We start from the raw sequence: 14,111 nt of genomic DNA, 5'->3' as shown, positions 1-14,111 counted from the left end.
GAAAAGAGCCCCTTAATCCCAGATTTGGGACCACACAGCCACTCCACTGAATAGTACGCTAGTGATTGCTTTGCAATGCTTGCAGTTAGCCACTGCTTCCTTCTGTTAGGTTCCAATTTTGAGTAAATAACTCATGGACACTAGAGAAGGTTAACCAAGTTTAATTCTTCCCAAAGGTTCATTACAGCTGTAATTCAGACAAAAAACATTTCACACAAGCACTGATATTTAACCCTTTCTCCTAGGCTGAGTCTTCTCCTCCACAACTGAACAGCCAATGCATCTCTGTTGCTAGACAGAACCTTAGTGATATCTGTTCTTCCTCACTTCATCTAACCTGACCTCTACCCCAAAGTGCTCACTCCTCCCCAACTCAAGGCTGTCATGGTTATTGATACCAGACTGTGTCTCTTCTCGTCCCAGAGGATCCCCGATGGCTAACAGTAACATATCCTGACATAATGTAAACGTTATACATTACCCTCTCCCCCTCAGTGACATTGTTAGTTTCTAAGATCTCCACCCGTTTCCCCTACACATTCCCAAAGTCATCGAACTCCTACAGATAACCATTATCTTCTGATGTAAAAACCATTCTCTATCATCCCTCAGATACCATACATCTATCATGTCTCTAGTATAGCAATGTTAAAAATGTATCCAGAATCCAACACTTCCAAACCACTCATTGTTGAATTTGCAATTTCCAACTTGTTGTGTAATGTTTTCGTCCAATGGCCGATGAGCCATTGGACGCAATACCTTTTATCTATAATTTCTCTTCATTATTTTTCTTCATATGACAAGGATTAAAAAGGATTTACCAGTAGCTTGTCGACTTGATTCATGATGATAACTGCTAGCTAAGATTTTGAAAGTAAGATATCGATATGATCAGTCAAATCAAAGCTACTGTACATATAATGTGATTTGACATTTTATATGCGGACAATGACCTTGAGCCTTCTTGGAAGGGTACTTCTAATGTAACTCTATGGCAGCACCCAAGGGGCTAGAATTTTCTAGCTCTACCCTTAGACTTGGTGATGATGTAGTGTCCCCATGAGTGACAGAACACTGAACCAATCATGGTGCAACGCTCCGTATTTTCCACTGCTGCCCCACCACCACAGAAAGCACTGAGCTAGGCTGAAACACCTGCATTTTGGAGCTGCCTTACTCAAGAAAACAAAAAAAGAGACCATGTTTGTATGTGGCTTTATTAAGTCAATGATATATTTTTTTACATTGTTTGCAAACTGATATGTGACACGTATTAGTGGCAAAATAACATGCAAAACAGGCCTAGGTCCCCCCCAAAAAATGTGTGGTTGGTATAGGGCAGTGTATGTAAGTTGTGTATGTAGGTGTGTCACCTGACTAAAGATGTCAGAAGTTCTCTGTAACTTTATCTATATTTGGCAGAAGAATGAGGATGCATTCCAAATAGGATGTGGAAACAGTGTCAACATATTTTTTGTGGCCTGGTGAGCTACATGTATAAAAGTGTTCCTCTTTCTCAAGCTGAACACACCTCCATACTACCACCTGTGATTCCTTCTCTAACAGGAGAAGGTGACAATGGAGACCATGGAGAAGTTGGTAATCCTTCTGCTTCTGAGTGCTGCCATTGCATTGGGTGGTGCAAAGCCTATACTAGAGGAAAACCTGACCCAGCTCCCTCCTATAGAACCCTTACTGAAGACAAAAGTGGAACAGATTCCTCCTGTCTATGCTGAGGGGGTGGAAAAGGATCAGGAGGGTATCAAGAACAGGACAACAAAAAGTTAATGTCCCTCAGGCTGCTACACATATGTTTGTCAGCTTTCGGAACAAAATTGTTTAGCACTTGGTGGAAACCTAGCATCCATGCATAGCTTTTTAAAGGACCAGTCCATACAAGCGCTGATAAAGGATGCCACTAGCCAGCTACCTAGCACCTGGGTTGGAGTTTTTTATGTAGTCAAGGAGGGCACATGGTTGATGGGTTCAGATGTATTACACTAACCGGAACACTTCAAATCAAATGTTATTTGTCACATACACGTGTTTAGCAGATGTTATTGTGGGTGTAGCGAAATGCTTGTGTTTCAAGCTCCAAAAGTGCATTAATATCTAACAAGTAATATCTAACAATTTCACAACAATACACATACATCTAAAGTAAACCCTGGAGAGCCCTGCGGTTACGGGCAGTGCAGTTGCCGTACCAGGCGATACAGCCCGACAGGATGCTCTCAATTGTGCATCTGTAAATGTTTGTGAGGGTTTTAGGTGCCAAGCCAAATTTCTTCAGCCTCCTGAGGTTGAAGAGACGCTGTTGCAACTTCTTCATCACACTGTATGTGTGAGTGGACCATTTCAGTTTGTCAGTGATGTGTACGCCGAGGAACTTGAAGCTTTCCACCTTCTCCACTGCTGTCCCGTCGATGTGGATAGGGGGGTGCTCCCTCTGCTGTTTCCTGAAGTCCACGATCAGCTCCTTTGTTTTTTTTACATTGGGTGAGAGGTTATTTTCCTGGCACCATACTCCCAGGGCCCTCACCTCCTTCCTGTAGACTGTCTCGTCATTGTTGGTAATCAGACCTACTACTGTTGTGTCGTCTGCAAACTTGATGATTGAGTTGGAGGCGTGCATGGTCACGCAGTACAGGAGGGGGCTGAGCACGCATCCTTGTGGATCAGTGAAGTGGAGGTGTTGTTTCCTACCTTCACCACCTGGGGGCAGGAAGTCCAAGACCCAGTTTCACAGAGCGGGGTTCCTCTTGTCCAGATGGGATAGGGCAGTGCGACGGAGATTGCATCGTCTGTGGATCTATTGAGGCGGTAAGCAAACTGAAGTGGTTCTAGGGTGTCAGGTAAGGTAGAGGTGATATGATCCATAACAAGTCTCTCAAAGCACTTCATGATGACAGAAGTGCTACGGGGCGATAGTCACTTCGTTCAGTTACCTTTGCTTTCTTGGGTAGAGGAACAATGGTGGACATCTTGAAGCATGTGGGGACAGCAGACTGAGATAGGGACAGATTGAATATGTCCATAAACACTGTAGCCAGCTGGTCTGCGCATGATCTGAGGACGCGGCTAGGGATGCCGTCTGGGCCGGCAGCCTTGTGAGGGTTAACACTCTTAAATGTCTTACTCACGTCAGTGATTGTTTGTTTGTAGACCCTGCAGACTTACGAGCCCAATAACGCTGGAGTAGGAAAGGACTGTCTGGAGAAAACGCTGCATGTAAGAAGCTCTGGTTCGACGTGCCCTGAGAGTGGTGTTAGCATCTCTCTGTTCCAGAAGAATGTAGGCTACGAAATGAAGCAGCTACTTCACCTCCAACTCCAGGGGTCAACAGACTACACTTCAATAATCAAACCAAGATTTGGCACTCACTGCAGCTCACCAAAATGACAAATAAAACCTGTATTCACCAAAAAAGAAGCTAACCACCTAGCTAATGATTAGATAGCATGCAATATGTAACATTTCAAAACACTGACGGCGGTATTTACAACAAGAGCAAACATGTATCTACCAAAATAAAAGTGTCTTTGAAGCTCAATGCCAACATTTATACCAAGTCAATATCTGCTGTTAGCTAGCTACTGTTTAGGTAGGCTAACCTTTCAAGTAAGCTAAAGTTAGCTAAGCTTGATGCTAATTCTGTTTTTGAAATTAAAGATAAATTACGTACTCTGAATTGTTGTTTTCTTTTTATGGAGTAATGGTGACTAACCCCATTCCCGTACAAATTTGCACAACCGCGGCATTCAAAAGAGGGACTGTAGCGACTGTTGGCATCAAAATCTGGGGTGTGAACTACGTTTCCATTCAAGCGTTAATTGGCATGGTAATAGCCTGATAGTATTGGAGAAAAGTTGAAAAAAACTGCCCCCCTCTGACGCTGTACGTTAAATTGTGACGTGTCATGACATAACGTACAGCACGCATTATGCAACTCATTCTGTGTTGTACAGCCTCTCTCCACCAGGTGTAGCGCTTCTCTCTCAGATTATAAACAAGAAAGGGACAGGGACTGGGTGAGGGGGGATACCTAGTCAATTGTACAATTGAATGCATTCATTTTTTGTGTCATCACTGCATGCCATCATGACTCTCAAAAGCCACGACAGCCGCTATTTACTTCTGAAGATAACTTTAACGCCACCCTAAAAATCAGATTCAAATTCGACACAAACCTTCAAATAGGTATGTAATAACACATTATATAACCTCTTTATAGTGTTTTACTTACATTTTAGAGGTGATAAGTTGGACAGATTGGGTAAAAAAAGCTGTTTCCACACACAACATATCTCCCCCTTTCACTATCACTCAGTAGGTTTCACTTCCCCACCCGCCATTTTTAAAAAGATCCGACGGAGCTCATTGCCTTCTTCAATCATGCAGAGACGGGCAGCATGAAGGTCTCGTCATTGATTTTGCTGAAAATGGGAGAAATTGTGCTTTACAATGGTATTCACATTACAGTTGACCTAAAAGTATTACGCTTTTTGGGCGCTAAAATAAGGTAAATTGTATGGAATAGCACGATGTACAAAAGTGTGTTAGTTTCCGTTAACATTAGTTCACTAATGCTTAACAAGTTGTCATGGCAGATTATTTAGTCAATGATAAATGTGCGTTTTGTACCAACTTTACAATAAGTCTCAAAGAAACGTAGCTAATTAAAATGAAGAAATAATACATTTTATTTACCTTTATTTAACTAGGCAAGTCAGTTAAGAACAAATTCTTATTTTCAATGACGGCCTAGGAACAGTGGGTTAACTGCCTTGTTCAGGGGCAGAATGACAGATTTTTACCTTGTCAGCTCAGGGATTCGATCTTACTACCTTTCGGTTACTAGTCCAACGCTCTAACCACTAGGCTACCTACCGCCCCACATATAGCACACACAAGCTATTTTTAAACAATAATAAAGATAATATCTCTCAATAACATGAACTAGCATAACTACAAATAATGTATTAATAAAAAAAACTTAGCATACTGTTAATATTAATTAAGCCTTTACTAACATGAAACTGTCCTATCAGACCATTTTATTGGTGAATAGTTTAGATGCTGGGACTTAAGGTTATATACCTATTAACTAACATGAAATATCAGCTTTATAAATCATTTATTAATGCATTTTTGATAGCTTAGTAAATCTACATACAAATAATGAATGCTTCATAGATATATTAATTAATTAATTATTCTGCTTAACTAATGCATTAACTAATGTTAATATATCCTTATTGTAAAGTGTTATTCCCTGTCTTTCATATCGGAGGCTAAATCCATGAGGCAGAGAAATGTGAGTCCAGACAGTTGGAAGAAAAACCCAGCCGAGAGAAGGAGTGAGAGGGAGAGAGACAGGCATACAGTGACTGTTATTCTATTTCTCCCCTGAATGAAGGACTGAAGATGCTCTGAGATGAGGCTAAAAAAACAGAAAAGAAAGAAGGCGAAGTTACAAGACAGAGTGTCCCTCAGACAAATAATGTGACAGTCAGCAGGGCTTAAGGAGGAGGTAGATATGAGGAAGAAACTGCTTCTATTAGGCTATTGTCGGATGTAATGAGTTTGTGACACCAGGTTATATTTAAATTAAACTTCACTTGATTAGCATCTACTAGGCTTAAGACAATGTTAGTGTATAGAATCTCCTGCCAACAACAGCAGGAAAGGACAGGGGACAGCAGAGAAGGATAATACAAGTTGAAGAATGTGCAGTGTCATAAACTCGAAATTCATCCAATTGGCGACAGATTTTCATGAGAACATTCTAGAATTCGCAATAAAGAAAATATGTCATTTTTCCCACCAGTGGTGTGTTTCCACCAAATGGACTTGTTGCAGGCAAAAACCATGACGTGATGATATAGTGTGCACACAATGTATACTGAACAATTGTTGGTCCCATGTTTAATGAGCTGAAATAAAAGATCCCAGGCTCCTTCCATACGCACAAAAGCTTATTTCTCTCAAATGTTGCACACAAATTTGTTTATATCCCTGTCAGTGAGCATTTCTCCTTCGCCAAGATAATTCATCCACCTGACAGGTGTGGCATTTCAAGAAGCTGATTAAACAGCATGGTCATTACACAGGTGCACCTTGTGCTGGGGACAAAAAAAGGCCACTCTAAAATGCGCAGTTTTATCACACAACACAAATGTCTCAGGTTTTGAGGGAGCATGCAATTGGTATGCTGACGGCAGGAATGTCCACCAGAGATGTTGTCAGAGAATGTCATGTAAGCCGCCTCCAACGTTGTTTTAGAGAATTTGGCAGTGTGTCCAACTGGCCTCACAACTGCAGACCATGTGTATGGCGTTGTGTGGGTGAGCGGTTTGCTGATGTCAATGTTGTGAATAGAGTGCCCCATGGTTGCGGTGGGGTTATGGTTGGGCAGGCATAAGCTACGGACAATGAAAACCATTGCATTTTGTCGATGGCAATTTGAATACACAGAGATACCGTTACGAGATCCTGAGGCCAATTGTCGTGCCATTCATCCGCCGTTATCACCTCTTGTTTCTGCATGATAATGCACAGCTCCAAGTCACAAGGATCTGTACACAATTCCTGGAAGTTGAAAATGTCCCAGTTCTTCCATGGCCTGCAAACTCCACAGACATGTCACCCATTGAGCATGTTTGGGATGCTCTGGATTGACGTGTACGACAGCGTGTTCCAGCTCCTGCGAATATCCAGCAACTTTGCACAGCCATTGATGAGGAGTGGGACAACATTCCACAGGCCACAACCAACTCTATGCGAAGGAAATGTGTCTCGCTGCATGAGGGAAATGGCGGTCACACCAGATACTGACTGGTTTTCTGATCCATCCCTACCTTTTTTTTAAGGTATCTGTGACCAACTGATGCATATCTGTATTCCCAGTCATGTGTAATCCATAGATTAGAGCCTAATGAATTTATTTCAATTGACTGATCTCCTTTTAGGAACTGTAACTAAGTAAAATCTTTGAAATTGTTGCATGTTGCGTTTATATTTTTGTTCAGTATACTTTTACCACTTTAGATTTGTATTCGGTACATGAAAACTTAAGTTCAATGTGTTTCCATCGCATTTTCAACTGTACCGATAGTTTTGTCACAAAAGTGTTGCGTTAAATAGCAAACGTGCCAAATACTCTGGTCTTGGCACGTGCCCTCTAGCCAACAGCTCGCAGATACAGTGCGGGTAGGCTAGTCTACATGATGAGATTATTACGGATAAGAGCAAGAATATTTGTATTTGTCAAATAGCAGTCAAGCATCAAGTCACCAGAATAAGACCCTCGATATTTATTGGACAAGAGCATCAAGATCATTGTGCGCTTTCAACACCCTGTGAAGTTCATCATAACTTATTTCATCTGTAGCCTAATAAACTGAATGGTTTCCCGGTTCGTAGTGGGAGGACCGCACACCATATCATTGCGTGACTTCAAGTTTATTTCAATATGCTATTATATCAATATTTGCGCATAAAGGCGTTTCCACCACCATTGCTCACATAATTAATCTTACAGACACAAAAAGATCCTACCATGTTGAATGAAAAAAATATCTGTCTGCATTTATCAAATTGTACCGAAACTTCCTATTTCCATCAGAGCTGTCGTGATTTGTTTATACGGTACGACTTTAAGTACATATAAAACTGTAGATAGAAACGTGGTTAGTGACACACATTATGATACGATAACAACATCTGCTTTACTCCATGCCGTCATAAACTGTAGCCAAAATGTCAAAATATTAAAAACAAATCATTATTATCATAAATTACTCTTTAAAAGCATTTTCATTAGAACCAAGCATTTTGCTACACCCGCAATAACATCTGCTAAATATGGGTACGCGACCAATAACATTTTATTTGAACTCATAACAATAATGCGGTCGGATATAAATCTTACCTCATGCTTCAGATCGATAGTGAAGTCAGACTTGAGTGGATCATCTCTCACTTTGTTTGCGAGCCTGGAACATCAAATCACTGTCTATTAGAATTTGCAGTTAGAACTGAATAAAATATGATTATTTTCCCTAGACCACTAGGAATGTAACAATGATTGATGATATAATGAAAAAAACAGTATAACAAAAGTTATTGTCCAGCAGAGAACATTATTGCTGAGATGTGGTTGCTATTCAGGTTTCTAAAGACCACTAGGGAAGAAGCAAGATCTATGTTAGCAGTGAATACTATAGGTCAGGTATTCCCATACTATACCCCCCAGGGGTACGTGCAATGCCGTCGGGGGTACGCCAAATAAAAATGTGATTCACATAAAAAAAATATATTACAACACCTACTATTTGAAGGGTTTTTCTTTATTTTTACTATTTTCTACATTGTAGAATATTAGTGAAGACATCAAACCTATGAAATAACACATATGGAATCATGTAGTAACCAAAAAAGTGTTAAACAAATCAAAATATGTTTAGATTTGAGATTCTTCAAATAGCCACCCTTTGCCTTGATGACAGCTTTGCACACTCTTGGCATTCTCTCAACCAGCTTCGCCTGGAATGCTTTTCCAACAGTCTTAAAGGAATTCCCACATATGCTGAGCATTTGTTGACTGATTTTCCTTCACTCTGCAGCCCAACTCATACCAAACCATCTCAATTTGGTTGAGGTTGGGGGATTATGGAGGCCAGGTCATCTGATGCAGCACTCAATCACTCTCCTTCTTGTTAAATAGCCATTACTCAGCCTGGAGGTGTATTAAGTCATTGTCCTGTTGAAAACAAATGATAGTTTCACTAAGCCCAAACCAGACGGGATGGCGTATCACTGCAGAATGCTGTGGTAGTCATGCTGGTTAAGTGTGCCTTGAATTCTAAATAAATCACAGACAGTGTCACCAGCAAAGCACCCCTCACACCATAACACCTCCTTCTCCATGCTATACGGTGGGAAAAACACACGCGGAGATCATCCGCGTCTCACAAAGACATGGCGGTTGGAACCAGAAATCTCCAATTAGGACACATTTCCACCGGTCTAATGTCCACTGCTCGTGTTTCTTGGCTCAAGGAAGACTCTTCTTCTTATTGCTGTCCTTTAGTAATGGTTTCTTTACAGCAATTCGACCATGAAGCCCTAATTCACACAGTCTCCTCTGAACAGTTGATGTTGAGTTGTGTCTGTTACTTGAACTCTGTGAAGCATTTTTTTGGGCTGCAATTTCTGAGGCTGGTAGCTCTAATGAACTTATCCTCTGCAGCAGAGGTAACTCTGGGTCTTCCATTCCTGTGGCGGTCCTCATGAGAGCCAGATGTATAAATAGATCTATGGATGCAAGGACTGACAGATCCATCAGATCAAATGTATAGTTCTAACTATGTTTTAAAGCTATGACGTGTTTGTTTTCAATTGACATTGTTTACAAACAATGGAGTAAAACAAGCTTATATTTTGGGTTCTGATCGGATAAGACAGTTGAATGAGGCATTCATAAGTTATATTTTCCAAGAAGAAATAGCTATATAATTAATTTAGAAGTCCAAAAATGTATGTACAAATCACAGATTGCAACTATAAAGAAAGGTAGATGGAGACAACAAAAGTTAAAGGAAGTTAGATATAGATTAGGATCTGACCTGTCAAGCAGGGGGATGCTAAGGGCCCAGGCAGCAGAGAAGTCTGGGTATTTAAAGATGGAGGGGTTCTCTGCAAAGGCGTAGTGGTGGATGATGGTCGACTCCTCGTCATGGAGAGGTTTACCCAGGAACCACTCCTGAGGGATGGATGTGACATCATCAGCATCATGATGACATAGCTGCTAATGCGCCACACATCTGGGCTGTATTCATTGAGATTAAGAATTATAAACATTGTAGAAATAAATGTAATAAAAAGAGCAAACTTTATTCCCAATTCGACATGTCAGGCAAATGTACGTACGTCTTTTAAAAAAACGACTGCTTCCATGCGTACACTTCTTTTAATCTGTTAAACGGAAGCATACAGTATCTGAGGGGAGTCTACCAGTTATATTAGTAGTAGTTGTTTTTAAAGTACCCAAAACTATTTTCAGACTTTATTTGACCATGGTAAAGATGGTCCCTGCGTTAATACTGAATCGAAGTCACACATACAGTGTGATGTATTAAAGTGAGTCATAAGACCGCCTACATCCTCTCCTCATCCCTGATACAGTGCTGTGCTCGGAGCTCAGCACTGTGTGTACCCCGCACAATGACACGTCACCGGTACACTCTGTATATAGCCTCATTATTGCGTTACTTTTTTTGTCTTTTTTTTAACTTTAGTTTATTTAGTAAATATTTTCTTAACTCTATTTTCTTAAAACCGCATTGTTGGTTAAGGGCTTGTCAGTAAGCATTTCAGGGTAAGGTCTACACCTGTTGTACTTGTCGCATGTGACAAATACAATTTGATTTGATTTGTGTGATGATGAGATAATAATGAATTCTATTTCTCACTTGGAATTGGAATCCCTTACAGGTTCCAGGCTGTCCCGGCTAGCAGATGGAGTGTTCACTTAATTACTATGCATCGTTTTCAGAGTAAGAATAACTTGAACCTCGGCTCTCTGTTAAGGTCTGGTGTACCTCCGGAAGGTGTAATTAGTTTGATGTTGTTCATTGGACGGTGTCGGGATGTACTAATCAGGATGGCCGTTGGATGATTTCTAGCTCTTTCCCATGCTTTGGTTTAAAGCCTGTTTCAACTGTCGAGGCTTATCAAAACACAAATCATTCACCCATAAATCTTAGCAACAAAAACATAATTTGTGAATTCCCAAGATTAAAAATGTTATGTTTGACAGTAGGAGAGCCAAGTAATTTGAAACACTTATAAAACCTACAGAAATGATTGATGGTAACAAAATCCAGAAAGTTTAAGCATTCACTTTGCTGCAGTCAATAGGATGATGTTACTTTGAAAAAAATGAAGCAACACTATCAACTGTCGTTATCTGGTTTTATCCTCGCAATCCACTTATTCAAAACAAAATTGATATTAACTCAATAACACTGGAGGACAAAACCTTTTCTATTGGCATTCTGTTTGTGGTTTAAAACAACTCGCTAATCAACCGGCAACACCCGGATCCTGAACCTCAGAGAGAGAGCAGCTCTGGAGACAAGCTCGGAGTAAAATGGTTAATATCACCTTAAGACACAAAACAAAACCCTCCCTGCATCTGTGCTGCTGCTAAAAAACAATCATAACATCATTATTATCAATGGGCCTCCGGCTAGCCAGGCGGCTAAAGCTGCTCATACTGTGTTTGAAAAAGAGTCAATCGTTAATCCCAGACGCTAATCACTGCTGTTGGCTAGGGTCTGAGTTTCCGAGATTAGGTCCAACCCAATGACTCTATTACAGCAGCTGAGACAGACGGCTAGTGCTCAGTCATTGGCCAAGGAGAAGTGAAGTACTGTGATTACGGTACCAAGTAAAGGTAATTTGGACCAAAATGTTAGTATGAGATCCATTAGACACTCTGTGGCACATACAAGAATGCTAGTGTACTGGAGTTTATTTTTCTAAACAAAGGTTTCATGTCTAAAGAGACAGACAGACAGACAGACAGACAGACAGACAGACAGACAGACAGACAGACAGACAGACAGACAGACAGACAGACAGACAGACAGACAGACAGACAGACAGACAGACAGACAGACAGACAGACAGACAGACAGACAGACAGACAGACAGAGACAGACAGACAGAGTGGTCACTAAGTAGATATCATTATTACAATCCTAAATCTGTGGGTCACTTACTTTTCTCCTGTCAAACTTCCTGAGGGCCTGGAGCAGCTTGGTCACCTTGACGTTAGTCTCCTCTTCCAGAAACACTAACCAGGACGAGTTCTTCCCAAACAACGAGGAGAAGCTAAGGAGGCAGAAACATCGTCAGACCTTTACACAGCTTATTGAACCAGTGGATACATTCATGATATGACCTATTTGTTTTGATCTTGTAGCAAAAGGCTAGCCTGGTCCCAGATCTGTTTGTGCTCTTGCCTACTCCATCACTGTTGTCATTGTTTGGCAAGAAAATTCAAAAAGGAGTTAGCAAGAGAGCCGAAACAGACTGGCACCCAGGCTAGCAAAAGGCCGAACAGGGCATAAGGTGACGGCTATAGGTAACTATCATAGTATGGTAGGTAATCCTGTTATACAATAGGAGAAACATTCTAACATTCAAACTAATTAACTATTGTGTGTATAGACCTTGTAGTACATCATGCTGCACAGAGTAAACAAAACTTTCATATAACCTGAAATATTGCTACAAGGTTATTTGCCAAAGATTATTTGTGAAAAATGGTTAGTAAAGTTAGCAATTATTTCCCCCCTCTTTTTTTACCTGACCCTATCAGATGGAGACAGCCATACGCTTTTCAACAACGGATTTTATAAAAATGACATAGTTAAATGACAACCAATGTAATTTGCTAACAAAGCCCAATATTGCAGAAGCCATGTGACAAACATTTGAATGCTGAAAGTGACGAGTAGATCAGGAATAGGCTTACCTCTCAATGGTCAGCGCGCGAAGCTGCACACAGCATGCAATTTAAATAGGCTACTGATATTGCCTGGGGTTATTCGACATGCAAAATGACTTGCAGATCAATGACTGTCAACATAATTACATTCTTAGTTTGACACTGAAGGAGAGGACACAGTTGTCACAAAATATGAGCGGTATTTTCAGAAGGTAAAAATAAAGTAATTTGAGCCAACAAAAAAAACTGAGCAGCCGATTCGTAAAGTTTGAATAGATTTTCTGACTGATACATGCTACATTTGGATAGGTTTCGGATCCCGCAGACCATGCACTCATATCTTAAACATTTGAACCGGGGACCAATGCCTACCGGTGAATCGTTATGTCCCTACTGTACTGTATGGAATTACAAGATGGAAGTCTTTGTGGATGTTGCTGCTCTTTTGAAAGCTGACAGGCCTGAGCACTTACTAAGGCAGCAGAGGAAGGATGCTCCAGTCTCCCTCATTGTCTGTCAAACTGTGGAGGAGCAGGACTGGAGGGGGTGTCTGAAAAGAAAAACTGTGTTTAAGTCAAGCCAGACAGGGAAACCCTTGTTACTTTACAGCAGTGGGACCTCTGGAAATCTTGACTTTACAGCAGTAACATAAAGAAGTCTAAGAGTAACCAAGGGATTCTTAACTTAAGAGCAGAGTAGCTAAGGAAGTCTACAGAAGTAATCCAAGGAAGTATTTTCTTTACAGTAGAGTAGAGTAACTAACAAAGTATTTACTTTAAAGCAGTAAAATAGAGGAAGTCAATTTGGAGCAGAGTAACCAAAGAAGTCTTTAGTTTACAGCAGGAGGAAGGACAACCTTAGGAACCTTTGGAAGGACAGTCCTCAAAGAGGCTGGTTCTAGATTGGAAACAACTGTGTTTGTTTAGTTAGAGACAGCCGAGACACATGAACAAAGCTTAAGTACTGATATTGTTCATTACGATAAGTAGCATATACTAGAGAATAGAGGTCGACCGAATAATTGGAATGGCCGATTAATTGGGGCCGATTTCAAGTTTTCATAACAATCGGTAATCGGTATTTTTGGCCACCGATTTGCCGATTTTAAAAATATTTTTTATAATTTTTTATTATTATTATATATATTTTTTTACACCTTTATTTAACTAGGCAAGTCAGATTAATAACACATTCTTATTTACAATGACGGCCTAGAAACGGGGGTTAACTGCCTTGTTCAGGAGGGATTCGTTTTTGCAACCTTCGGTTACCAGTCCAACGCTCTAACCACCTGCCTTACATTGCACTCCACAAGGATTAACAGGCTGACTACCTGTAATGCGAGGGCAGCAAGAAGCAAAGGTAAGTTGCTAGCTAGCATTAGACTTATATAAAACAATCAATCTTAACATAATCACTAGTTAACTACACATGGTTGATGATATTACTAGTTTATCTAACGTGTCCTGCGTTGCATATGATCGATGCGGTGCCTGTTCATTTTCATTGAATCACAGCCTACTTCGACAAACGGGTGTTGATTTAACAAGCGCATTTGCGAAAAAAGTACTGCCGTTGCACCAATGTA

The 14,111-nt window shown here is 40.5% G+C and overlaps 1 protein-coding gene across 4 annotated transcripts in view; it reads right to left on the bottom strand.

The window, feature by feature from the left end:
* The window catches only part of b3glcta (beta 3-glucosyltransferase a), a 132,346-nt gene that overhangs the window by 34,796 nt on the left and 83,439 nt on the right, over positions 1–14,111 (bottom strand). For all 4 annotated transcript variants that reach the window (XM_082956140.1, XM_014213563.3, XM_014213565.3 and 1 more), the window contains 4 exons: positions 12,997–13,073; positions 11,793–11,904; positions 9,633–9,769; positions 7,937–8,000 (listed from right to left, as the gene is read on the bottom strand). In XM_082956140.1, the coding sequence (XP_082812266.1) occupies positions 7,937–8,000; positions 9,633–9,769; positions 11,793–11,904; positions 12,997–13,073 (390 nt within the window). The remainder of the gene's footprint in view (positions 1–7,936; positions 8,001–9,632; positions 9,770–11,792; positions 11,905–12,996; positions 13,074–14,111) is intronic.

The sequence above is a fragment of the Salmo salar genome, chromosome 09, assembly GCF_965601325.2.
Source record: "Salmo salar chromosome 09, fSalSal1, whole genome shotgun sequence".
In the NCBI taxonomy this organism is placed as follows: Eukaryota; Metazoa; Chordata; class Actinopteri; order Salmoniformes; family Salmonidae; genus Salmo; species Salmo salar.
The sequence above is the reverse complement of the archived record's forward strand: the minus strand, read 5'-3'. Positions and strand labels throughout refer to the sequence as shown.